This window comes from Arvicanthis niloticus, chromosome 23, assembly GCF_011762505.2.
Source record: "Arvicanthis niloticus isolate mArvNil1 chromosome 23, mArvNil1.pat.X, whole genome shotgun sequence".
NCBI classification, from domain to species: domain Eukaryota; kingdom Metazoa; phylum Chordata; class Mammalia; order Rodentia; family Muridae; genus Arvicanthis; species Arvicanthis niloticus.
The window spans coordinates 30,142,957-30,170,923 of record NC_133430.1 but is presented as its reverse complement, the minus strand read 5'-3'; the positions used below and the strand labels follow the sequence as shown (position 1 = coordinate 30,170,923).

General features: G+C 43.4%; 1 protein-coding gene across 10 annotated transcripts in view; it reads left to right on the top strand.

Annotated features, from left to right (window-relative positions):
- Gpatch2l (G-patch domain containing 2 like) overlaps positions 1-27,159 on the top strand; it is a 47,935-nt gene extending 20,776 nt beyond the window's left edge. For 3 of the 10 annotated variants that reach the window (XM_076921596.1, XM_076921595.1, XM_076921597.1), the window contains exons 6-10: positions 2,295-2,362; positions 4,255-4,294; positions 6,138-6,223; positions 16,948-17,042; positions 24,143-27,159. In XM_076921596.1, coding sequence (XP_076777711.1) covers positions 2,295-2,362; positions 4,255-4,294; positions 6,138-6,223; positions 16,948-17,042; positions 24,143-24,318 — 465 coding nt within the window. In that variant the 3' untranslated portion in view covers positions 24,319-27,159. Of the gene's footprint in view, positions 1-2,294; positions 2,363-4,254; positions 4,295-6,137; positions 6,224-16,947; positions 17,043-24,142 lie in introns of those variants that run through there. The other 7 variants (XM_076921599.1, XM_076921598.1, XM_076921600.1 and 4 more) reach the window with 6 other exon arrangements.
- Positions 27,160-27,967: the final 808 nt, after the last annotated feature.

The following is a 27,967-nucleotide window of genomic DNA, read 5'->3' as shown; positions in this document are numbered from 1 at the left end:
ATCATTGAAAGAGTCACAGGGTGTTTCTTTTGGCATATTCTGTTTACACGTGGACCTCTCGCTCCCTGTGCTGTTTTAGGGAGCTCGCCCGTGACTGGAGTGCTTCTGTGTAGCTAGGGTTAAGGACGGTAGAAGAAGGTCGTGAGTAGAGGACAGTGAGGACGTTTACTTCCCCTTCTGTTGAGCAGCAGTCATGTTCTCCCCACCATCTGCTGCCTTGCTTTAAGCTCATGTAAAGTAAGAAGAGCCTTTAGCTTCCTGGAAGTGAGTTGTTCCACCTCTTCAGTGTGCCTGGGAGGATGTGCAGCTAACGATCTCAAGTGAACAGGGTGACATGCACTTGTTAATTCATCTTCATCACCTTAAAGGGAAATGTGTCATTTCTAGCAGAGGTCACTGCTCCTCCCCTCCTCTCCCTCCCTCCCTAGTCTCTCTCCTCTCTGTCTAAACTGTAATCATAAATAATGAGTTTCATTCACAGCTCCCTGCCAGCGAGCTGCTAATTACGTAAAGTACTGCTTGTAATTTACACAGTAATAAACTGTAAATTTAAATATTACGGCATTTTAAGTTAATAATTTTTCTGCTTTAATAAATAGCTCATTTTTCATTCGTCTTTTCCCTTGGCCCTTCTACCAGTCTCCATCTCTGACCTGGAGCCATAGCCAGAGGGATAAACAATTAATGTGTATGAACCTTCCACTTAGCTCCACCCGTGTTTAGAGTCTGACCTCAAATTAATTTGTCTAAAGCTGGTGCTTCTACTGAAGTGTGTTTCCTAGTCTTTAGGTTAACTCATACACATAGTTGAATACAAACATTTGCCAAGATACAGATATGTTTGAGTAATGTTGACACTCATGTCTATGACGTGACCTGTCACCTTAGCACTTACTCTGGTTTGTGACTCTGGGCTTTGTGAGGTTGCTGTGGCAAATATCTTGTAAATATGCTACAGTTCCGGGAAGAGAGTGCCTTCACTCCAGCAGAGGGGACTGGCCTGCTGTGGGGTACTGGATATGCTTTCACACTGCAGTCCCGAGAACCCCAATGGAAGAGTCGGTTTATACTGCCTTCTGCTTTTACTTTGAAATGATGTGCAAGGGACAGGACACAGTGATACTCCTTGTGGGTCTTGTTTCTTGTGGTGGTAGGGACTGAACTCAGGGCCTTGTGCATGCTAGGCCTGCTACTGAACTCTGTGTATCCAGCCTGACCGATGTGTGTGTGTGTGTGTGTGTGTGTGTGTGTGTGTGTGTGTGTGTGTGTGTGTTAGTAGCACAGTTCTTTAACACACACATTTAACATACAGATATTTAGGTCTCGCCTGTGGTGGTTGTTGAGCCTCAGTCATAGCTCATGGAGCTTCCTGTGCTCTTCTGTGAAAATCTAGCTCCTGTTGAATTTGGTGATCTAGAACTCCATTCTCAGCACTTGGGAGTCTGGAGCAGGCTTTGAGTGAGGCCAGGTTTACCTACATAGTGAAACCATGTCACAAAACAACAACAGCAAAAGTGAGTCTTCTGAAAAAGCTTTTCTACTTCTTTATACTTTAATACTGTAGGAAATTTTATTACTTTTAGTACTCCAGGAAATATTCCTATATTAAAATTACATACACATGTAAACAGTAAATAGTATATACACATGTTGCAACATTACTTGTTATTATATTTCACTTATGTGCCAATCAAAAAATAAATTTATGGCTGGAGAGAAGGCTCAAGCTGGTGAAACATTTCTGGAGGACTTGAGTTTGTTCCTTACCCATGTGAGAGGGGAAAAAAGCCTCAGGTGTGGTGGCATGCTTGGAATGCCAGCACTGGGGAGATAGATAGAGGCGGATATACCTGAAGCTCACTAGCCAGACAGCCTTATCTGTATGGTAAGCTCTGGCTAAGATGTAGACAGTGCCTGAAGAGTGACACCGGATATGGGCCTCTGGCTTCTGTACATATACATTCTTACGCATGCCTACACACATGTACTGCCCCAGGTATTTACACAAAGCTAAGTTTAAAACAGAAGAAGCCTCATGTCCAACAAACAGTATTTATAACAGCCTTTTTAAAGGTTTGTTTTTTTTTCTTTTTTGATCACCAGAGAATAGCTAGATAGTATGTAATACTTCTAAGATGGATTCACACGAAACATAGTTGCTATTGGTTTTTAAGGTTGACACAACCTTGAGGCTGCTTGGCTGGCATAGTAGGGAAAATTTGAGCTTGGTGACAGCTTGCATTGTCTACGTTTGCGTCTGTGGTTAGATGACACTCTTGTTCTTGTCCTCATAGGAGACCAGCATAAGCAACCTGGGAACCGAGAGGATCAGCCATACCATCAGTGACCCCCGGCAGACAGAGTAAGTGACTGAGTGCCCACTGGCTGAGCTAGCCTGCTCCTTGGAGATGGAGGCAGAGAAGGCTTTTATAAAGCAACCTTTATATTAGACTTGAGAGCTCAGAGAGAAGATCTGAAAGATTGGTGCTTCCTAGCAGTTAAGATGGCTGAATTCAGGCTGGCAAAATGGCTCCATGGCTAAAAGTGCCACCTGCTGTTGAGTTCAGTCCTAGAGTTCCTGTAGAGGTAGAGAAAAGAGCCAGCTCTACAGGCTTGACCTCTGACCCCACAAGTGTGCCGTGGCACACACAAGAATTTAAAAATAAGATTTTAAGATGGCTAATGTTCCAAAATTATGACTGTGGTTTCCTTTTTCCTTCCATATTAGTGTTTATTTTGTTGTATTTCTAGGTGTTGTGTTAGTTAGTGTCCACCCCTAAGATGCCATATTTTATTTTATTTTAAAGCCAGGTTTATTGGGAAGCTGCCTCTGGCGAGTTCACTGGCCCCAAGGACTGAGGCCAGGGGAGTTACTCTGGGGAGAGAAGAGGGGATGGGAAGAGAAAAAGAGAAAGGGCGTGTGCACAGAGAGGAGGGGAAGAGGAGCAAGATGCCGTATTTTAAATGCAGTTTTCTCTTTTAAAAGTTTTGTTTGAATGGAGTTAGGGGAAGGACTAAAGGAGCTGAAGGAGTTTGCAACCCCATAGGAAGAACAACAGTATCAACCAACCAGATCCCCCAGAGCTCCCAGGGACTAAACTACCAACCAAAGAATATACACAGAGGGACCCATGGCTCCAGCTGTATATGTAGCAGAGGATGGCCATGTCTGGCATCAGTGGGAGGGGAGGCCCTTGGTCCTGTGGAGGCTTGGTGCCCCAGTGTAGGGGAATACTAGGGCGGTGAGATGGGAGTGGGTGGGTGGAGGAGCACCCTCAGAAGCAGGGGGAGGAGGGATGGGATATGGTTTGCAGAGGGGAAACCAGGAAGGGGGACATCATTTGAAATGTAAATAAATTAAATAACCAATAAAAAATTAAAAGAAAAAAATTTTTTTTTGGTTTTAAATAGTCATTCCAAATGGCTGACTGCTTCTGTTCTCCTTTAGACCTCTTTAAGGAGAAATCTTTGTATCCTTTTTACCCTGATGAATACAGTGGGAAGCCCAGTTGTAACTATTCAGGAATCATCTGCCTTTCTCAAAAGCTTCATCTCCTAAACAGTTGGCTTTGCTCTGTGTTTTACCTTCCTACTGGGTCTTCCAAGGCAGAAATTTAAATGTTTGCTGAATAAATACGTACATACTGGGGCCGGAGAGATGGTTCGGTGAATCAAGCATAAGGACTTGAGTCTGGATCCCCAACACCCACATCAAAGTGCAGGCGTGGCAGGCCTGCCTGTAATACCTGTGTTTGGGAAGTAGATCCCAGGGCAGGCTGGCTAGCAGTGAGCTGTAGGAGTCAGTGAGAGACCTAGGCTCAGTTGAAGTAATGGAGACTGGTCCAGGAAGACAATCAGACTTGATTGATACCTGTGGCCTGCACACACATGCACACCTATGCACTTATACACTGCAGACACATACGCATACCGTACGCACCTCCACATACAAGAAAGCCCCACATTTGTATATGCTGAAGCATCTATATAACTTATATGCTGTGGTCAACACCCAGTGGTAGTCCTAGACATGTCTCACCTGGTCTGCTTTTGGAGTTAGAGCCCTCTTCTGACTGTACAGCTGAGATAAGGGCTGGCAGGCTCTAGTCAGGGTTACTTCCCCCATGGCCGGTGTCCTTCTTGGGCTGCGCGTCTCGCAGTCCTCTGTCTTCCCTGCAGTATTGCCCCCTTTCTCTTCCTGTGCACTTTTCCAAGCACCTCTTACCGTCTTCTTTCCTGTTATTCTCTCTTTAGTTTCTGGCTACCATCAGCTGGGAAAAGAGAACGCAATCAGGTAAGGTCACTCTTCGAGGCCATCTTTATCATTCCGCTTCCTTTTCTTTAGAAAGAATAAAGCATTAGCTTCTGCTTTTCCTCACATTTCTGCTTGTGCACATGAGGTGAGTAAGATTTGCTCTTTGCCATTACTTGTGACTTTTTTGAGAACTGTGTTCTTCAACTGCCACACGCTCATCTGTGAGAACTGTAGCCAGTTCCTTCTTAGGTTCCTCTGCAGATGTCAGCTTCTTATTAGTAACACACATTTCAAGGGAAACCTGGTTTTATTTTGGTTTGTCTTTTTTCCCTGGCTCGCCCTTTAGGGGGGCCCTGATATATCAGGCCTTTGAGTGGTATCCATGATTTAAAAATGACTCACGGTAGTGGTCATGGTTATGTTTATAGACGTTTGATCCATCTTCAGTTCAGGGGTAGGGTTGCTTTACCTTAGTGAAATTGATGGAGACTGGTAGGGGAAAGTTCTTAGGCTTCCTCTTGCTCCTTGGTTGGTCTTTTTGGCTACTATTTAGTAGCTTATTACATCACACAGTTCACACATGAAAAGTTCACTGTGAAGTTGCTGGCTCACAACTAACTAGAACGGTGGAAGATAAAACCAGTGTCTGTTTATGAGATGATTTTAGGTCATGTATTTTAAGTTATATATTATAATATACATTAGAAAAAATGCAATTACTACGTCAAGTTTACTTTGTGGAAACAGAACAAAGCTGAATATAAGTAATTGGTGTAAAGGCAAGTTCTAGATAAGCAGTAGTGCAAGTAGTGAGCAGACAAGGAAGGGTCATGAAGGCGTCTGGCACGCAAGAGACTTGGGACTGTTAGGCTAGAGTGCGGATCATATTGCTTCAGAGCATTCAGAGGCAAGGGGGCCCTGTGGCCGTCACTTGCTGCATGGCTGTGGTGCACCATGAGTTTCAGCTATTTTCCCGGTTGCAGAGCAGTGTATACCAGCTTCATTTCTGTTCTTTTTAAGTCCATTTCAAGTTACCACTCAAGTTCTTTCTTCCTTAAGTCATTAAGTTACCATTTTCAAAGGAGTACTTATTGTGGGACAAAAGTGAAGGGCTTTGTACACAGTGCCCCACTTGATCCTCAGTGCTTTGTACATAGTACCCCACTTGATCCTCAGTGCTTTGTACATAGTACCCCACTTGATCCTCACCCTCATTTTTGGGTTTGTAGTTTTGCTGCGGAGGATGTCCCGCTGACATGGGCACTGAGCTCTTCACCTTCTCTCAATCATCTTTTAAGGTCAATAGAAACTGAAATTTCTTTATGACCTGAAAAGCAGTACTTGATGAACTAGCCCTGCCAGTGACCCCATTGTAAGACAGGTTAAGGTGGCCAGTGTACATCCTGGAGAGTGGCGTACATCCGTGAGAGCATGCTAGCAAAGCTTGCAGGTGATGCCACTCTTACAGGTACAGCAGCTCAGTGGTACATCCAGTTGGGCACTCTAACTCCAGACACTGTCTCTTACACTGGAATGTGCTGTGACGTTGACCCTGACAAGGTAATTTCATGCTAGCCCTCTTGGGAAAGGGCTGATACACTGGGTATTTGTGAGGTATAAATTCCTGGACTGTCCATTAAGAAGTACTGTGTTTGCCCTTTAAGTGATTATTGCATGAAAGTTTTGTTTGACAGGCAGTAGTTGTGTTTGCTCTGTGCTGGAACATTTGTGGACAGAAAGTTAGACTGCATACCCTTATTGAATGGTATTGGTGCTTATGGCAGGAGGGTTGGGACATTGTTAAAGAAAGCATGTAGGATGCCTTTTGGAATCCGGCTGTTTGATTTAAGCCTTACTGAAATAATCTCGTTCATCCCCACAGTTTAATCCACTCTCTCCTCTTTACTCCCTGGACGTTCTTGCTGATGCCTCTCATCAAAGGTGCTCACCTGCACAGTGGTCTGCCAGGTAATTGGCTTCCAGTGGCTATTATTTTCTTTTTGGAAAATTCTGTGTTCCTTTTCATAACCCTTGAGGTCATACAGTGTATGTGCAAAGGATCCAGTTTGATCCTCACAACAATCTTCAGAGGTAAGTTGGAGTTTCACAGATGCAGAAGCAGGCTGAGGCCCGAGGAGCTTTTCCTGTGATCACGTGCTTCTGTGATTCAGGCTGACCTGGGTCTATGTCTTCTGGCTCCCATTTCACATTATTTCTGCTGCTAAAAGCCCATCCTCAAAGAACATTATTAATGCCTCTCGCCCTGACCTGCAAAGCCCTGCATAATCTGATTTCTGCCAACATGGCCACCTTCCTCTCATACAGTCCTGCCCCTCTCTGAGTGGAAAGATCAGACAGTACCAGAGAGCTCTATTTTCTTCTTATAAAATGGCAGCCCTTCCTGCCTTGGACCTTTCCTCTCACTCCCTTTGCTTAGAAAGCTCTTTGAGCCCCTGGATACCTAGGCCACCTGCAGCACCATCTGGGAACTGTGTCTGTTTCCTCCTCAGTGCTTACCTTGTCTGTAATGACTCCGTATACTAGTTTCTTTAAAATTCCACCCCTGCTCCATTGGTTTCCTCACTGTGATGAGAGAGCTCTCACAGAGAGCTTGTCTTATTCCCTGATAAATCCCAGCACATAGGTCTGGCACTTGTTAGACATTTTATTTGTCACTTCATTACCAATTCTCTTAATTCAGGTGTCATGGAAGTTTGATGATGGCATTTCTTAGCAGTGTTACTGTGTGTAAAACAGCTAACAGTTTAGGCCAAAGAATTCTTGCTTTATTTTTGGTAGCATAAAGGATTCCTTTTCCAAAGTTCTAATGCTTTTTGTGTTGTTGTTTTGTTTTTGGTTGGTTGGTTTTATTTGTTTGTTTGTTTGTTTGTTTGAGACAGACTCTCACTCTCATGTGTAACCCTAGCTGTCTTGCAGCTGGCCTTGAACTCAGAGATCCACCTGCCTCTGCCTCACAAATGCCTGTCTTCTGATGTTGTTATTATTATCATCATCATCATCATCATCATCATCATCATCATCATCATCATCATCATTATTAGCTCTTAAGTAAATGTGTTCAGACTTGTCCTGTAGATGACACAGTAGAAATTAACTATTCTTCAGACATAGTTCCATAGGGTTTGGACAACGAGCCGTAGTTCAGAATCTGCTGCTAGATCTTTCTGCTAAAAAGTATTTTTATAAGGAAAGTCTTTTGAGAAGAAAGGCCATTGTAAATAGTGTTGCTATGAATGTGGAATAGTGGGGTGATACAAACTTTTCCTGTAGGCCTTTCCATCAGTGTCAGGCTGCCTGATTATCATTCGTTCATTCATTCATACAGCATTTGCTGACTCCCTACTATGTGCTAGGCTTTGTCTATACCTGAAGCTCTAATGAAAAAATCCGGTATAGAAACTGACAGCCATGATAAAAGTCTGCACAGAAAAGCTATGACACACAGAGGCAAGGCTCCTACTGCAGGCCATGGGAAGTTTCCTAGATTTTAGTTCAAAGAAGAGCACACACCTCTGTATTTTGTCTTGATAGGAGAGCAGTGGCTGTGTGTGTTCTTTGGGATAACCAGCTGGGACAACCAGCTGAGCGGCACCACACAAATCCATCGTACAATGGATGCCTCTGCCCTCTTTCCTCATGTCCACTACCTGGGCTGCGCTGAGGGGAGCATTGCCACTTCCCTCTACATTAGAAGCCTCACCCGTGGCCGGGACCCAGAGCTGGATTCCCAATCCTCTGTGCGTCCTGTTAATATTATCATTGTTGCTCTCCTGACTGGTGATGTGTGTGGCTAGCCTTAGGAACATTAAATAGTCTCAGCCAAGCTTCTACTGCACACAGCTGAGGGGTGTGCTGCTGTTGCTTGAAGCTCCTGCTAGAAGCAAAGGGGAGAGAATGGAGAAGGTTGCCAGTTGTCTTTGTCTTATCTTTAGGTAACAGTCCAGATTAGTAGGCTGTATGCATGCTCGTTGAGTTTGGGGAAGGAAAAAGTTTGAATTAACATCCATTACCTTATTCTTAAATTTTTCTTTAAGTTATACGTGTGTTTGTCCTAAAACCACATGTGTGTGCATTCTCCCTCTGTGTGATATGTATAATATCTGCTGTTCCTAACAGTTTTCACTCAGTGAAGCACAGCAGACATCTGAAGTGAAGGATCAGAAAACAGGAGTGAGAAACACTGAGTTCTTGGGGATAGCGCTCAGCACCTTTATAGTGATGAGGTCCCATGCAGCAAGGTGTCATTGCAGCAGGACCCATCTAACTCCAGCTCATAAGATGGGATTGGAACTATGCAGTGGGTTTAGGAAGAGTGGACTGTTCAGCAGAAGCCCCACATCAGGGACAGGGTGTGGAGGAGCAGAGTGCTAGAGAAGAGACAGCTGAGTGACTGCACCAAAGAGTTTATCTTTTTCTTGTCCCATTTTATTTGTAGTAGGAAGAAATTTCTTTCAAAGCATCTGGGCAGCACTGGGAATTTTACACCCATCATTAGAACGATTTGTGCCCGTGTGTGGTGACTGTGTTATCATTAGTGGTATAATTTTATTTTGCAAAGAGAGAAGTGTTTCCTGTTTTATCGAAGCTTTCCCTGAGGAGGGCTGCTGTATTAATTTGCTGTATTGCCTCCTGGCTGTTCCCAGGCTGTTTTTCCTCTTCATCATGGAATTTTTAATGGCCCTCGTTCCTCCTGGGAAGCATGTGAGGAAGAGTTCCTCGGGGAGTGCTTCCCCCTTTTCACATGCCTATAATTACTCTCCTTTAAGAGCACAAAGAGTCTGATAATCATGCCTGGCTCTGAAGGTTCCCTCCTGTCAGGGATCTGAGCTGAGCTACCTCCTTGCTGGACACTGCCGGTTGCACTCAGCTCGACTTCAGCATCTGAACATGGCCACTTCAAAAGCCACATACAGCCAGGGATTTCAGGATAAGCTGAGGCCACTGGGGTGTGGCGAGTGACCTCAGGTACTGTAGTTTAGCATTTCACTATAGTCAAATAACTAACGAGACCTAGTTTAGGGCAACACTGTGTGGATGTGTCATGTGCAGGTGTGGAGCCAGGAATGAGACTTGTGGTTGTTGTACCATTCAGTAAATTTGAAGGTTTACTCTAAAAATACTTAAGTTTTCAACCCTGACTCTACTTGGCAGTCATTTGAAAAACCTTTAAAAATGCATTATGGGGCAATAAGGGAAATGACTTTATTGGTAAGGACTTGTATAAACACTGGGACCTGAGTTTGATCCTTAGCACCTATTTTTTTTTTTTTTTTTTTTAAAGTGGGCTGCCACAGTGTGGATCTGTAATCTCAATACTAGGCAAGCAGAGACAAGAGAATCTCTGGGGTTTGCTGGCCAGCCACTCTAGCCAAATTAGTGAGCCCCAGGTTGTAAAGGGATTGAGAAAGACACCTAATACCAACCTCTGGTCTCCATGCTCATCTATGTGCACCTGTATTCAAGCACACACACGGCACACAAAGACACATACATGAACATACATGCACACAAACTAAAAACAATAGCACCGCCATCCATGCTGAGCCTGACCTTCACAGATCCTATGTTGTTGGTCTGGGGCAAGGCCCAGGCATTGGCATGACCTTACAGCTTCTGAGGTGACTGCTAGGCAACTGGGGTTAAGGACTGTTGCCCTAAGTAGTGATGGCTTTCTGGCTGGTCCTTAGCAGGAGTGCCTATTTTATAGCTGGCATGGGTTCCATGCTTTGGTATTGTGAGCACTGTTCTTCCTGGAGGCAGACCACTGGGATTCCTTTAGCTTGAGAGAATCCATTCAGGTGAAGGAGAGTGTGGGGCACACAGTTGATGAGTGAGCAGGCGGAGTTTGTTGGGGGCGGGGTGCATGAACACTTGGATGTCTTCATCAAGTCCATAGCGCTGTTTTAGTTTGGTTCTGTTTGCTAGCATTGGCATTTGAGGCTGAAGTAGTAACATGCAGGCCAAGAACTGCTGCTACTCAAACAGCAGATGGGCTGGTTGGGTTCTGCCAGAGACTGTGCCACTGTAGACAAATGAGACCAGAGCTGTAGGCAGCTTTTCCCCAAATGAGATTGATGTCAGCACCTACAGAAAACAAGGGGTGATTACTAATTGCTGCATCTCTCTGGTCCATGTTGGTGGCCCACATATTTGAATGCTTTATAAACTTTCAGTTTTCTCTGATTCCTGTGACCTTTCCTCTGTTTTGGGTGATTTGGAAATGCATCCATCCATTTCCAGTTATTCCCTAAGTTTTGCAGTCGGGAAACACTTGTTCTAGTGTTCATGTGTGCCCCCCGCCCCCATGTGTGCACCAGATGAACCAGTTTCCTTGTAAGTAATTTTTTCACTTGTGAAATCTTCTTTTCAGTTGATTAAGGATGATAGATTTCCAGGCATGTATTCATAGAATACACATGAATTTTCATGAGAGAACAAAAAGTCACATAGCTTCTCCTGTGGTCTTCATTGCTTGTGCGATGTTGGAGGGAGACATGACATTATGGGCATGGGTGTCAAATACGGCAGACGCACTTGGGAGAGAATGCCGGCTTTACCTGGGCAAGCATGTAACCTCCTTGTTCCTAGGTTCCACATGTTTGAAGTGGAACTTTTCTTATGGGACTAGTGGGGATCAAAATGAAAGGATGTATGTAAATATTCAGTAGCCTGACAACCACCATTATTTTTGAGTTACTTCCCTGTCCTATCCTTAGGATGATTTCAAGTTTAAGACCTTTGAGCTGGCTCCAGACTTCGTTGCTAATAAGATGCTATGCAGATTCTTGAGAACTTTAAATGGCCTCAAATTGACTCTTAAGAAACATTTGGACAGTGTTTGGGTAGAATGAGAGAGGGGCCTTCCTGCCCATTAGAGAGTTGAAATATGATGGGCCTAGCTCATTGTAATTCATTTTATCTGTTCATCAGCCTTACAATCTGCATATCAGAGTTGTGTGCCCAGCTGGCTGTACCACTTGACAAGGAGTTTCAAAGAGCAAGAAGAAGACTCAATTCATGCTATTAATTTTGACCTTTGGAGCCATAATAAACAGCCTCAGGTTTTACCCCAGGGTTTGGGGGAAGGAACCTTTTATTAGTCCTCTGTCTATGTGGGATGTTGTGGCACACGGCAGCTCCAGCTCAACTCTTTAGTGCCTGCCCGGGCTTCAGCTGTGTGAGAGGAAGGGCTTTGCTGTAATGATGTCCACATACATCCATAGGTCATCGGGGCTGTTGTGCAACCTCCTGCTATATAGCACACAGTTCTTAAATCTTTTCTTAGAAGGACCTATTTGCAGGAGCTCTTGGATGGCTGCCATGTTATTGCTTGTGTGGATTGATGAAAGCACTTTCTGTCTGTCCGTCTTTCCACTGTAATACACATCTTCTCAAAGGATGCCAAGTCATCTGTTCCTGTGGGTGACATCTGCCTTGGCCTTGTTAACGGAAGACTGTAAAGGCAGTTTTAAGTGCGGGGAGCCCTTTGCCATACGCTGCTGAGGTTAGGTTTAAGCAGGAAGCAATGAAGGACTTTTCAGGCTTTCTTCTTGCTAGGTCAGCGCTTGCCTCTTGTATGCTCGTGGGTTTCTTCCCTTCCTGCCATGGCCCTTCCTTTTTAGCCCTTGTGCAGGTAGATGAAGGAAGATCTTTCTCCTACTGGGTGTTTAATAAATGCCAGGAACCCTGAAGAAACACTGAGAGGTGAGGGAGGGTTCCCCTGCTTCTCCAGGTGTAGCCGCCTGCTCCCTTGTTCTACCCAGTACTTGGCTTCTTCCTTGATTATGACTCCTTGTCTCAAAAGTGTTAGTTCTCTGACTCCCACCATGCTCTGAGCTCCTGGGGACAAGGTCCTGGCAGTCACCATGGATTGACACTATGTGCCTCCAGCATAAGGTTTTACACAGAGCAAGTCTATAAATTTGTATTGAAAAAAAATTGAGGTGAATGGATTTGTAATTAAGAAGAATAATTACAATATATAAAATGTATGACCTTTGGTTCTTACTAATATCAGTTTTTCCTTGGGTATTATATAAGAAGAAAATGTAGCAGGTAAATACCTCTTTTTTTTTAACACCAAAAAATGAACTTTTCTATAGCTTTTAAAAACAAGCGGTTTTGGAGGTGAACTATTCCTTACATTAGCTTGCCATTGGCAGTCAAAGACTGCTTTTGCTCCCTTGAAGTGACTCTCAGTATGTTTGTTCTAAACCAGAAACAGTCACTTGAGTTGTTTTTCTTTCTTTCTTTTTTCTTTTCTTTTTTCCTTTCTTTCTTTCTTCTTCTTCTTCTTCTTAATATTTTTGCCAGCACTGGTTCTATTAAACATGCATGTATTTCTCTCAAAGTATTTTTCCCCTAAAAGTACATTCCTGCCCCTGGGACACAGTAATCAGCCTAGTCACCTAAGTAACCTGCAGTTTGGGCAGCTCACCTGACCCTTCCACAAATAAAGTAGAAATGCTGTGTTTACAGGAGCATAGAAAGCGTTCTCTTTTCATTAATTGTTAATCTTCACCATTCACCTTCACAGAAGAATCTAGAGGCTGCTTATGAAGGAATATATTTTTAAGGTGTATTAATTATTAATAATTATTCTTCTTACCTATCTCCACACCTGCTTTTTTGAGTGTGTATGTACATGTTTGTGTGGTGTGTGTGTGTCCACATGCTTGAACATGGAGGCCAAAAGTCACCATTGGGTGTCTTAGGTTTTTACTTTTATGTTTTGCATTTATTTGTTTTGGAGGTGGAGGTGGGAGGCATGTGTGCACAGCACTCATGTTGAGGTCAGAGGTCAGAGAGTTTGTGTGAGTTGGTTCTTTCTTTTCATCACGTGGGCCCTGGGGCTCAAATCCAGGCTATCAAGCTTGGCATTAGCACCTTAATCCACTGAGTTCTCACCAACCCTCCAGTGAACTCTAGGAATCCCATTTGTCTCTACCTCCCAGTGCTGGGATTGCAAATGCACGCTCTTGTGCCTGGTCTTGATGTGAGTGTTGGGGGTCCAGACTCAGCCCTTCATTAATATGCACCATCCACTTTACCAGCCACTGGCCACTCCTCCAGCTTCTAATCTCCAATCTTTGGCAAATGCCCCCACAATCCATAGTACGAGACTGACACCAGTAGGAGAAACACTGATCCCAACGTATGTCTGTTCCCAGAAAAGCCATAAAGCTGCAGATCAGACTTTGGTTGGAAGATTTATAAAAGCAGAGACACTGCTCATCACTGTGTTCTTAGTGCTTCGTACTATGTGTGGCATATAGTAGGTAGTCACTTAGAGCTTAGCGAATGATAGAAGATACAAAACAAAATAAACTTGGACAATCAAGTAAAATGATCAACTAACGATTGGGGTGGGGGCTTGATTTGCTTAGGAATCCTGCAGTTCTTTCCCCTCTATAACTAGAGAGAGTTCCAAAAGTTGAAGGAATTAGAACATCCCAGGAGCTGTTAGAGGTGGGAATAGAAATAAGCCTTTGAGAAATGATGGGTTTGGACGTTGGGACTGTTTAGTTGAGGAGCAGCTGACCCTCAAGTCTTTGGTGTTGCTCACCAGGGCCAGGGCAGAAGAGTGTGGGCTTCTCTGAGCTTGCCAGTCCACAGAGGCCCCATGGACATACAGTGCACATGCTGATGTGCACTGCAAGTAAGTAGCACTTAATTCCATTTGCTAAAAGAAGTATTTTTATAACTGATACAGTTATACTTAAAGTGGTTAACATTTTAACATTTTGATACATTAACAAATTCAATTTTTTACTTAAAATATATTTCTTGAAAGTGTGGTAAGTATTCCTGAGTACACAGAGAAGTTGATAATCTGGGCCTTTAACCATATTACAGACATAAACCAAAGATGCAAAGCTTGGGAAAGTGACGAATGTGATATAAATAAACACCACTCATCTCATTTTGCATCTGTTAGTTTTACGTGTGTGGCCGTTTTGATGCCAAGTAGTCTGTGCACCACATGTGTGCAGTGCCTGGGGAGCCTCGAGAGGGTGCTGGAGCGACAGTGGCTGTGAGCTACTAAATGGGTGCTGGGACTCAAAGCTGGGTCCTCTGCTAGGGCAGCCAGTGTGCTTAATCACCACGCCATCCCTCCAGCAAAATGTAAATCTTGGCAGGAAGAACCCATAATCCCCTGTACCTCTTGCACCCACCCCTCTCTCCATTTCCTGCTGTCCTGATCTAAGAACTGCTCCCAACACTTATGCTGAGAAGGATGTCAGTAGGTTTTTGGTTTTTTTGATAAGTTTATGGTGAAGAGAAAACATGGCTAATACACACCTGAAGACTCTGGCTGAGTGTACCCAAGTTAGGTGAAAGCACAAGCAGTTAGGGTTTCAGTCGGTATGTAATTAGAGCCCTGGCGTGGAAAGATGCAGTTTTGATGTGTACAAATCTCTAGATCAGGAACACAATTCTGTACTGCCACCTCTTTTTCTGCCTAAGTCTTGGCATCAAAGTGTCTGTCCCTCCTTCCAGACAGAAGTCTTGTGTGCTTTTGATGTTCAGTCACCTACATTAATTTATTAAAGTCGGCATGCTGATTTAGAGCCGTTCAGTGGATCTGTGTAAGGTATAAGAAATCAGCCGTTCTCATTACTTTTCCCATTTATTCAGAATTAATTGTTTTCAGAATTAACATCATAAAGTATATAACTTGAAGTTAACTCTTGCATGTAAGGACAGAGTGATCAGTAAAGATGATTTAAATCGATTTTCTTTTTTCCTTTTGTTTAGCTTTAGGGGAAGAAAAGACCTTGCTATGTAGACCTGGCAGTCCAGTACTCAGCTGTGTAGCCCAGGCTGGCCTTGAGCTCCTTCTGCTTGTCCTCTGAGTGCTAAGACATCTAACATGTGCATCAACACACGCGAGCACACACACACACACACACACACACACACACACACACACATACACACACGCACGCACGTACGCACGCACACATGCACACATATGGGTGCACTGGATTTCCTGGAGATGAAGTCCAGGCAGGTATAAGCTACCTCATGTGGTGCTGGGAAGGGAATTTGGATTCTCTGCAACTCCTGATTGTCCTCTCCAGCCCCACACACCAGACTTACTTCCTGTTTCTGTTTTTTCTTTTCTTAAAAACGGGTTATAGCTGTTTATTTTTTAATTGTGACAAAATATAAATAATATAAACTTTACAATTTTAATCTACTTTTCAGGGTACATTTATTCGTTTGACCATTTGATTTTTAAAATTCTTCTTCCTGTAAGTTCTGGCTACCATATACTTACTGAGGATCAGCTCGCCCTGTGCGCAGGATAGTAGATCATTGGGTAATTATGAAAGAAGCGTAAATCTGGTGCCTGCTCTCAGGATCCCCGTTCTAATCTCAAGGGGATTAAGCCTCATTAGGGAAGCATGTATGTTCACCAGTCAGATAATGATTCGTGGCACGGAAGCCCTGCAGTGCTGAAGGGAAGCTTAATCAGACTGCAGGGAAGGAGGAGGGTAGGAGCTAGGATATCATGGCAGCTAGTCCAGTGGTAAGACTGTCGTGTTCTGGAGAATCTCGCCTTCCTTCCTTAAATTATTTAGGTGTTTCATTTGTGAAATAAGCTGAAAATATAACAGTTTGACGTCATTGACACACAATTTATATTTTTAAGGTCACAGAAACCAAATATTTAACTTGTGATATAAACAGTATTAAGAATCCAAATTATCATTGGGGTGCATGATACTAAACTTCACAAGGGACCAATAAAATGTTAATAAAAAGAAGACAACTCAGATTATCAGGGCTAGACATCTGGCCCAGTGGTCCAGAATCCTTGGATCCCTAGCACCCGAATGATGGCTCACTACTGTTTGTAACTCCAGTTCCAGAAGATGCAGGTCCTTCCCCCTCCAACCCCTGCAGACATCAGGCACACATAGGATGTACATACATCCTTGTAGACAAAACACCTGTACACATAAAAATTCAGATTATCCAGTGACAACAGGGTTAAACTTTTTTGTGTGGATTTTTTTTTTTTTTTTAAGATTTTGGGGGTGGAGTGGGGATGGTGATAGTGGTAGGTTTTTTTGTTTGTTTTTGTTTTGTTTTGTTTTGTTTTGTTTGATTGTTTTTTGAGACAGGGTTTCTCTGTGTGGCCCTGGCTGTCCTAGAACTCACTCTGTAGACCAGGCTGGCCTCAACTCAGAGATCCACCTGCTTCTGCCTCCAGAGTATTGGGATTAAAGATGTGCACCACCACTGCCCAGCAGAGTTAAACTTTTTATAATTCTATGTAAATGTCCTGTTCACAGGGTATCAACAACTTTTCAATCGTGTGATTCAAATATTTTCTTAGTAAGTTCAGCTCAATTGCAGTTAGAATTTTCACGTGAAAGCAATGTAAAAAACATGATGTAATGAAACACATATTTACTTAAACTCGAATTTCTGCTTTCCTGAAATCTGGAAAATAGTTGAGAGTGCCATGTATTGTGGGTTCTGAATAATTCTGAGCATGTGCAGAAGTTGCAGTGACGAGTGGCAAGAGATGATGCCTGCTTTGTTACCATATATCTATAGCAGGGCAAAGACTTCATCTGGACAACACAGTGCCTCATAACAAGGACTGCAATGTTAACAGCTTTCTTCTTCCTCTTCTTTCTCTTCTCTTTCTGCAGGCAGGCAAGTGTACACTGGGGACCACCATGTTCACGTGACATTAAAAGGAAACGGAAACCTGTGGCCTCAGCATCTTTTTCTAGCCCTAGTACAGGTGATTATATACAGTTGTCATTTATAGAACACTGTTGTGTTCCGAATGCTAAATTACGTGTTTTATATACCTTTCCCTCTGATCTTTGTGATAAGGAATCTCTAATCCTGTTTTATGTAAGAAGTTGAATGCTGACAGTAATTTTCACAAGTCTCTCTGACAGTGGAGTCTGCTTCCTGTCACTGGGCTTTCTGTGTTCCTCTGTCAGCTGTCCCAGTTGTCCGAAGCTGGAGTGAGGTCCATGCTGAAGCACACCCAACTGGATAGCAGCTTGGTCAGTGGCCAGTGGTTACCTGGGTTCCTTTACTCTCTTCTTTAAAAAATAATTTTTATTTTATTTTACATATGTGTGCCTCGTGCCCATAGAGGCCAGAAAAGGGCTGAATTTCCTAGGACTAGAGTTATAAATGATTATAAACCACCATATGGGGACTGGAAATTGAACCTGGGTCCTTTGGAAGAACAGCCAGTGCTCTTAACCACTGACCCATCTCCTAGTCCTTGTTTGCTTTTTTTGTTGTTGTTTGGTTTTTTGTTTTTTGGTTTTTTTTTTTTTTTTTTTTGGTTTTGTTTGTTTGTTTGTTTTTTTGGAGATAGAGTCTTACTATATAGCTCTGGCTGTCCTTCAATTCACTACATAGACTGTAGACCAGGCTGGCTTTCACCACACAGGGATCTATCTGCCTCTGCCTCCTAAGGCATGTGCCACTATGCCTGGCCCTGTTTACTTTCTTCACTGGTGAATACAGTGCAGTGCATCCTCACTGGTTATGTATAATAGTGTGCTCATTTTTACTCACCATGAAATGTCTGATTAAAAACAAATTTTCCAGATAAACCTTTTTTGTTTCTATATAAAACTTATGCTAGTTTGGTAGAAGCCAAGATTGCAGCTATCCTTGGTGGGAAAGTGCCCAAGAGAGGACACAGAAAAATCTGGGGCTCTGGAAATGGTCTACATTACTGACTAGACGGGTGACATGGGTGTTTATATATGTAAATGTTTTTTAGCTTTACACTTAAAATGTGTATACTTTACCACACATATGTTATCAAGTATATTGAATATCAAGCCCATGTAAGTAAATTAGTTTCCCTAGATAAACTACAGGTTGAATGTCCCTAATTTAAAAAATTCAAACTCTGAAGCAATTTGAAATATGAAAGCAGTCAGCAGCAGCAGCACACGTCTTTAATCTCAGCACTCAGGAGGCAGAGGCAGGTGGATCTACGAATTCTAGGCCAGCCTGGTCTACAGAGTGAGTCTAAGACAGCCAGGGCTAACACAGAGAAATCCTGCCTTGAAAACCAAACAAAGAAAAACAAGAGGGAGAAACTTTTGAGCACTGACATGCACACGTAAGTTGAATTCTCAACTTGGCTTGTGTGATGGCCTGCAGTCAGAAGCAAGTGTGGTAACAAATCATATGAATGACCTCTTTCAGCTATGAGGATAAGATGTTTGTGAAACAGACCTACACCCAAAGCAGTTCTGTACCCAGACAGCTGGGATGAAGCTTATTTAACTAGCTGTGCTACATATCACGTACTTGAGATCAGTTGTGAGCTGAGTGAAGATAGAGGGCAGGCAAGTGTGGACACTTTTTTTCTCATGCTCTAGAGTGGCCCTCTGAGCTTCTGTCTGAAGTGACTGTTACCCTGTGGCTCATCCTAAACAGTTATCTCAGGCCTAACAGTTACCTCAGGCCTAATAGTTCTTGTGAACTTTTGTTGTGGTTTCCGCCTGGCCAGGCCCTGTTGGTCTATAGTAGTTGACTTAGCCTCTGCCTCAGCTTTAAGGACAAATGCAGTTCTTACTGTTCCCACTGATAGTTGAGAAAACTGAGGGTAAGTGTAAGTCCCTTTCTGAAGGCAAGTGTTCGTAACTTACAGGGTCCTGATGCCCTAGATTCGCCCTTTAAACACTTGGCCGTCCTTTGAATGTATAATAGGATTATTCCAGACTGTGAAACTCAGCTCACTCCTTGTCTTGCCTGCATTGTTTAAAGAATTTAAGCCTTTTTTCTTAATTTCTGTTCTTTTTTTCCCCCCTCCTTAATACCTTGGTCCTCTTTCTTGCTTTTAATTTTTCTCCCAGTTCTGGGGATCAAACCTAGGCCCTCATGTCCAGAGGCAAGTGCTGTACTGAGCTCCACCCCAGCCCAGCCTTAGTGCTTTATGAGAGCAGAATCATGGGAAGAGTTTATTCCACATTCAAAGCAGGAAGTATAGTTAGTGCATTAAAGAAGACGTCTTTCCGATTGCCGACTCCTCCCCGAACTTGTTGACTAAGCCCGGCTTCGCCGAGCACTTTCTTTCTTTCTTTCTTTTTTTTCTACTCACAACCTGAGTGCCCCATGGAGGTGAAGGACACAGCCTGAGCCTGCGCCATCAGTCAGGAGAACAAATGGGCTTGCTCTGCCTACCATCGGGCCATCTCGGATTCCACCTCTTTTATAGAAATGAGTGATGAAGAGAGGTGCGTCCCGCTTTGCCGCTGTATTAATACACATCAGGGGCCAGCTCCTGGCACTAAATCACACAGCTGCACACATCTGTTATCAGCTCTTCACCCGTGTGATGAACAAGACTGCAGATAGAGGCTTCCTTGTGTCATTCTTTATAGGATTTTCCTAAAAGAATAAATAGCTCAGATCTCTGCCAACACTCTCCCTGTCATCGTGATGAATTCAGCTTCTTTCTTAAGCATGCAGCCACAAATCTCTGCCCTTCCCCCACCCGTAGAAAGTTTTGAGTTGAAATTGACTGAATTTAAAGATCTTAGTAAGGCTAGAGGGTGAAGAAAGGAAGGGACACTCAGGTCTTCCTTGTTTGTGTGTGTGTGTGTGTGTGTGTGTGTGTGTGTGTGTGTGTGTGTGTGTGTGTGTGTGTGTTAATAGCGCAAAGGCTGGGAAAGTGCCCTCTCAGCCATTAGGTAGATCCTTCTGGAACTGGAGCGCTGTTATTGTCTTCTCTTTGTCTCTGCTTCCCTTCCCGCCCTGGCTTTATAGCAGGTAGAGGTTTAGTGCATAGCTGTTTCCTGGATCCTAGAGAGTTAAGTGTGCAAGCCTTTTCTAAGACTGGTACCCATGCTGTACTGCATGCTGGATCAAACTAGCTGTATTAGGCACTTTAAATGTACTGTATTTGGGGGTAGGAGTGGAAATAACCATTTTCTTCAAACCTTGAGAGTCAGAGGCTATAAGAAATTTAAGGCACCCAGGTTTAGACTGAACCATGCTGCTTGAAGTGATTGTCCTCATTAGAACCCTTGACATGCCAACCACTCCTTTCCCTTCAAAAGCTAAACCATGGTTTTTAGAATAGGGGAACCAGGACCACTGGAGATTCTGTTCAGAGCCTGGATAGTTTAGGCTGTTCCTAAAGCCTTTCCCCCAACCTTCCATTCCCTGGGATTATGACTGCCATTGAGAAGCTGTTTTACCCTGAGCAGCAAGCCAGCTGAGTATTTAGAAGGGTAGGTGTTCTTAATCCATTTGTTCACTGCTAACCCCCAACATTTAACAAGACACCTGGCACTACAACAGACTTATTTATAAATAGACCAACGATATCTTGTTTATTTTATAAGCATTTATGAAGCTACTAGTGTCATTGTGACATTTCCCACATGTAGACAATACACTTTGATCACCGTTAGTCCCTATTACCATGTATTGATCTCCCTCCCACTGTCTCTTTCCTTTCCTCTAAGCACTCCTTTTACTTTCATATATTCTCTCAGTTTCTTTCATTATTTCTGTGATGTACACATAAACATATACATATATTTATACATGCATACAAAGCATGCATACACATGTATACACACACATATATATGTATATATGTGAACAACCTATTGAATCCGTTTAGTGTTGTTCATATGTACATGATTTTGGGACTCACCATTGGGTTTGGGATAACCACTTAAGGTATCATCCCTGTGGGAGACTGATTCTCCCTCTCTGCAGTCATCAGTTTTCTATAGCTCTTCGTCTAGAGGTAGGCCCTGTCTGATTTTCTCCATTCATGCTGGCATGTCAGTTGATGTCACTGTCTAGGTCTTGTTTAGGCAGACATATTGTTGATCTTTTATGGGTGTGGCATCCCCTCTTTGTAGAGGACAATCTCACAGGAGATGTCTTGGTCCTCTCGCTCTTGCAGTCCTCCCAACTTCCATCTTCTTGATGTTCTCTGTGCCTTAGATGTAGGTTAGGTTGTACACAGTGACCACAAGTGACAACAAGACATCACCAATAATGCATAGTAGTACTTATATATTGGGAATAACCAACAGCTGTATGAGTGTTCTGTTGCATGTACACCTGCATGCTATAAGAGAACATATGATCCCTTTATAGATGGTTGTGAGCCACCATGTAGGTGCTAGGAATTGAACTCTGGTCCTCTGGAAGAGCAGCCAGTGCTCTTAACTGCTGAGCCATCTCTCCAGCCCTATGATTGGTCTTAAGGCATGATCAATAGGAAGGATTTTATGGCTGGTACGCTAAACCTAGCCAACTACGCATGATCAGTGAGTCAGAACCTAAAGGAAATCTACTGCCACTTTCTTAAATCAGTGTAATCTCTAACTGCATTCTTAATACTTAAGTGTAGTTTTCAGTGAAGCTCCTTTTTTGCGATAGCTGGAAACCATTACAGCTAGCTACAACTAACTGATGAGAATGTGAGAGAACTGAACATAGGGTGCCAACCTCCAATTTATATATCTAAATTAATTGTTTTTAAGTTTAAACAATGTTCTCCAAGTTATTCTAACCCCTTGTCAAAGACTTAATTGCTATAAAAGACGATTGATACATAAGGTGTACAGAAACACAGTGTGGCCAGCGTGCAGTCTTATTCACCCTGGGAAAGGTTTCCCACTTTGCTCAGCAGCAGCTGTTTTCCTGCTTGTCTGGTGTCTTTTGTTTTAACCGTCCCTTGTTTTTTAACAGACATGCTTCTTTAAAGATATTGCTAAAGAATATGTTGTCTACTTTTTAGTGTTTCTGGACCTTGTACAAAAGAATTCATATTGACAAGTTTCACCCAGTTCTGTTTCTGACATTCATACATGTTTTCTTGTATGAAATCCTTCTGTTTCTGACTGCCACACACAGAGTATTCCAGTGTATAAGGAGGCCTGTGCCACAGCTCAATGTTCTTGATGGCTACTGATTATGGCCTATTTTATACTGTTGTGAAAAGCGCTGTTCTGGGTGGGGTGGCATAGACATTCTTCTAGGTTACTTCTTGCTCATTTGATGGTGGTCTCAGAAAACAGACAGTACTTGACAGAGACATGGTCAGAACCCTAGAGCATTTCTGTGGAATGTCAAGTACTGTATCCTGTAGAAAATCGTGCAGTTTCTCAAGATGGTCATCATAAAACTGTCATGAGATCTACCATCTCTGTTTATTGATTATGTCACCTAAAGAATTAAAAGAAGAAAATTTAAAATGTTTTAAAAACTGTTATCATGTTATGTGTATGGCTGTTTTGCTTACTTGTATGTCTATGTACCACATGCATGCAAAACTCACAGAAGCCAGAAGATGTTGGATACTCGGAAACTGGAGTTACTTAAGGTTGTGAGCCTCCCTGTGGGGGCTAGGAATTGAACCTAATTTCTCTGAAAAAGCAACCAGTGCTCTTAACTGCTGAGCCTCCCTTCAGCCCCAAACATAGATTTTCCTATACTGCTGTTCACAGAAGCATTGGTCACAGTAGAGCAGCCCAGATCTGCATGGCCAGGTGCATGGGCATCAAAAGACAGTGCGTTTACACGTGGAGTGCCACTTAGCTAAGTTGTTTTTGTGACCCACTATTAGAAACGTACCAAGGCTCGCTTGTTCTCGCTCTTGCTCTCAGGCTCTCACTTTCTCTTTCTCTCTCTCTCTCTCTCTCTCTCTCTCTCTCTCTCTCTCTCTCTCTGTGTGTGTGTGTGTGTGTGTGTGTATGTAAACATATATATACACATCACACACATGGGTAGAATTACTGGATGGGAAAGAAAAATCTAAACTGTGCTGTATTTTGCTATATCTCAGTGTATTTTACTCTTGGCAGAGTGAAGACACTCTGGTGGGGTGTGGGTGGTCTGTCATGATCCACTTTGGCGTTTGGAGAGGTGAAGAACATGACAGCACTGTGGTGGGATGCCATTGGGGTTCAGTGGACCCGGTCCTGGGTGCTGAGTATTGTGAGCACACAGCACAGCTCTGCACCAGCACTGATTTCCCAGTCCAGAGTGTCTCACGACACGTCCTTAAAGTACTGTGCCTGAATCTGTTTATCTCCTTGTATATTTGGGGTCCAGTGTGGCAAGAAAACCATAGGGCTTCCAGCCCAATATTTGAGCATAAATTGCTACTTTTGATCTCATTAGTTTTTTTTCTGATCCATAAAATTTGGATGACAGTGCCTACTTGTATGAGTTTTTGTTAAGAAATTAGGTCATGCAGATAATGAATGGCACAGCTGTGATCCCAGCAGTTGGAGGCCGAGGCAAGAAGGCCATGAGTTTGAAGCCATCTTGGGCTACTTCATAAGATGTTATTTTAAAAAAGAAACACACGCACATGGTATAGGAGGGATAGTGGGGTAGGGAGTCCTGAGTGTGCAATGTTTAGCAGAGCAGTGCCTGGCACATGTATGTATGCTCTGTGGGTGAAATGTTTTGGGTTTTTCTATATTGTAAATTTGTTCTAAATGTTTTAAATGAAGAAAACAGTAATAGGTCAATAGGACATGAAATTCAAAGATTAAGAAGCTTCTCCTTCCTCTTCCTCCTCTTCTTCCTCTTCCTCTTTCTTTGTCTTCCCCTCCTCTTCCTTCTGCCTCAAGATTTATTTATTTTATATATGTGAGTATGCTGCAGACACACTAGAAGAGGACAACAGATCCCATTACAGATGGTTATGAGCCGCCACGTGGTTGCTGGGAATTGAACTCAGGATCTCTGGAAGAGCAGTCAGTGCTCTTAAACCACTGAGCCATCTCTCCATCTCCAGCCCCCAAGAAGCTTATTTCTAAATGCCTCTTATCCTAACTTCTTACACTAACTCATCTCCCCTTCCATTGTGACACACAGTGCACCCAGATGTTCTGGAGCCAGCCCTGCCAGCACAGAAGCCTCCTGACTCAGAGTGGTTGGACGGGACTTCCGCAGCAGAGAAAGCCACTGCCTTTCCTCCAGCCACGTCTTTCAAAACGCCGCAGGAAAAGAGCTCTGGATGCAGCTCGAGCCCAGTAACCAATGGGTGTTGAGCCTTTGTATTGTACAGTCTTACTGTTCTGATTGGCAGTCTTGGTCCTAATGCCATCAGGACCGACTCCTCACATGCAGCAGTCACTCTTTCTTTTAGGGGAATCTTTTTGTAAAAAAAAAAAAAAAAAAAAAAAAAAAAAAAAAAAAAAAAAAAGTTTTCTTTAAATGGGCAGGGCATCCTCTGCTGTATTCCTTCCTTTGTTGCTAGCCCACCGTTCACCTCCAGCTGCCGCCTTAGAGTTACTGCTCCTTGGCAGCTGTCTTTGTTCCTGAAAATCTAGTAACAGCTTTTGCCTACCTTCTGTGTAAAGCTTTTAATATCACTGGTGAAGTCCTAAATTTGCAGCCAATTCGAAACACATTCCCGGATGGAATTGTGTCTATGCAGTGAGGCTTGCCATGGGGCCTTGATTCACTCAGTGCCAGTAAGATACATCCACCAAGTTCTCAGTTTGGGGCCCTAGAAGAGACACCAGCAGTTTGGGTTGGGAGTTTATTCCCTTGCCTGCACATGGTCTGAGGGGATGGCCAGCAGCTCCATTGTACCTGACCCCCTCCTCGTGCTCAGTGTCTACTGACAGGGCACAAAGGTCTGTGTACTACAGTGCAGATGGGGGTTTGGGTGCTCAGCAACATAGTGGATAATGTTCTGACCCCGGTGTCATTGTTAGTGTTTTATAGGTCAGTAACCAGTGATAAGCAGAAACTTGTGCTCTGTTATCTGTTATGACAATGGTTGGTTGGGGCCATGGTTTAGGAAGGAAAGATGTTTTTCTGATATGCCTTTCTATGTGGTGTGTCTATGGCTGCTCAGATGCAAGCACAGTTGTATATATAGTCTTGCCCGAAGTCAATGCTACTTTGTCAAGGTGAGGAATAAGTGAGTGCCTGGAGCTGCTGGGGAAGAGCCACATTTCCCAGAAGTGTCATCCGGAGCGCCTGTCAATCAGGGGCCTGCCTGACAGGGTGCTCTCTGTTTTTATCAGCTGAGTGTGTTGACTCTGAAACACAACAGTAGTGTTTGTTAAATGCTCACTGCCTTGGTCATGTAGGAGAGAATAACCTCTCCTTACGACAGCTACCAGGTGGTCCGGTGCCTCCTCTTCCTAAAGGGTAATTCTCCCTCCCACACGGAGTGCAATCAGTGTGTTCATTTGGGAGGATGCTCTGTGACTGACTCCTCAGCCGTGAGGTGGACAGGGGCCGAATTTGAGTCTGTTTGCAAAGGGGAACCTGAAGCTCGGTGTTTATAGATCTTGTGGATGGCTGAGAATGTATCAGCTGACCATAGCAAGAATGGTGGTGGTGGTGTGTGTGGGGGGGGGGGTGCAGAAAGAGATCATAGGATGAGAAGGGTAACACTAAAACCTGTCCCCCAGAATCACCCTGATTCTTACAAGGAGTGACTGCTGTCTTATGGGTGTCTCAGCTGCATCCACAGAAGATAGGGACTGTGGCACTGTTGCAAGTTCAGAGATGAAAGTGGACACGTGTGCCATCGTGTTCCTGCAGTGGCCTGTGGAACACACCTCTACTGTTCTGGGTTGGGTTGAGGGAGAAATCTACTGACGATGCTTTTTAAATGTTTCTATACTGGTTCATGCAGACATTGGTCCTGATGATGACCTCCACAGTTAGGTGCAAAAGTATTCCAGTGGCTCTCCTTTTGGTACATTGTGGTACACTGCCTGTCGTCCTCTTTTTACCTGGGATTTAAAGTAGCTTATATACACATATTTATTTATATTTTAAATATCTCTCTGAAGCCATGCCAATTTTTAGAGGTGAAGGCAGAGTTGCATGCTTTACTCAATTACGAGTGAGCCCAAACGGAAACAACAGACGTTCATGCTCTTCTGCCCTGGTTATAGAATCTGTTGTTTCTCATTGGTATCCTGAATCATCCTGAGGCCCACATCTATGAAGCGCTTTCATGACTGTTTATCATCTTTGTTTGTCATGCATTTCTACACATTTCTGAATACTTTTGACAGGGATCATCCAAGATTACAGCATCTACCTATAATGTATGGGGATAAAGTTATTTACAAAGAAAATAGAGTATTAAGCACATAAATTCTTTCTGAAACAGGGTTGTAATTTATGCTCATTTTAAAGTGTAAATGCATGCTTAGGGATGCCATTTATCCTGCTCATTTTCTATGTTAACCAGCTTTGGGGCAAACTTTAGCATCAGTTGTATTTTAAACCTTACATTTAAAACAATTTCTTTATGGCACAGTGGATAATGTCATAAATGAAGGTCTGCTTTTCAAGGAGAGATGCGCTTTTGCAATCATGTTTGTTCTCAGTATTGAAGATCACTTGACAGGCCTTAAAGATGGCCATTGACTATGCTCATTCGTTTTGTATCAGAATTAATGCCAAGTGCCACGGCTCTCATTTCCATGTTCTGATATATCCTGATGGACTACATGGATGTTTCTCTGAATTTCACTGGTTTGTTTTTTTTTCTATAGTGGACAGAAGTCACATTATCTTCTTGCATGAAGTCCATTCACAAGATGTTAGCTTTACCAGGAAGTGTAACGGGCCCTGAGACTGTCTTCAGATTCGGCATTACAGAAAGAGCTTCATTTGTACCGCCCTCCCTGGGTAGCTCTTTGGTCAGAGCTGATGAGAAGACGAATTCAGTGCTGTTTACATGGTGCTACACTTGGAGGGGCAGAATACAGTGTTCTGAGTGACATGTGGTTGGGCCTTGAGTTTTTTAGAAGTCAATTGCTATGAAAAATTTCAGATGATATTGGCTCTTAAACAAGGCAGTTCTCACAGCAAATGACCCAAAGTAAATAAAGCGTCTTAACTTGTGGTGCTTATGAACGAGGCCTTTTATTAAGTAAAGCTCAATGGAGAACAAGTAATTAAATTAATTACCAGTCCTGATTAAGCTTTGCATTTGGGGATGAGAGACATTAAGCATGTCTGTCTGTCATCTATATCTACCTATCAATATCTACCTATTTATCTGTCTATCTAAAATTTCCTCCCAATGTCCAGGAAGTTTTGCTGCACCTGAGTTATCATCACAGGAGCCACTCAGAACTGAGAGGTACAGGTATTAGGAGAAGCTGCCAGGCTGCTGTGGTCATGGCTGCATTCAGTGTCTTAGGAACCTTGTTTGGGCTGAGAGCGGAGAAACTGGCTCTAGCAAACATGGCTGCTGTCTTGTTGGGGACATACCTCATAGACAATGAGGTAGTGGAAGCATTTCAGTCTAGTCAGCCTCTCCCTCTGCTGAAAGCAGTTTTGCTTGTCAGTATTTCTTTATCTCCTGTTGCTGCAGTTAGCAGAGCTGCTGCTAGTCACCAGGGATGGCTCCTGTGTCAGGGTCTCCCAGGCCTATGCCTGGGAATGGCAGTGTGGAAGAAAAAGGAGCAGTGATGCTGAAGGTGTGGAGCCCAGCAATGCAAATGGACAGAATAATACACTCCTCACAGTGGGCATCTCTGCAGAGCAGCAGATATGAAGATGAAGCCCATGCTGAGGATTCAAAGGGGAGCCATCTTAGGCAGAGAGGGGAAAGGGCTGCTCCCAGCAGAGCCTCAGACTGGTCCTTAGACTAGCAGGGAGCTCAGTGCTAAAGATGGTCACCGTGGAGAACAGTCTCCAGCGAAGGGAAAGGGC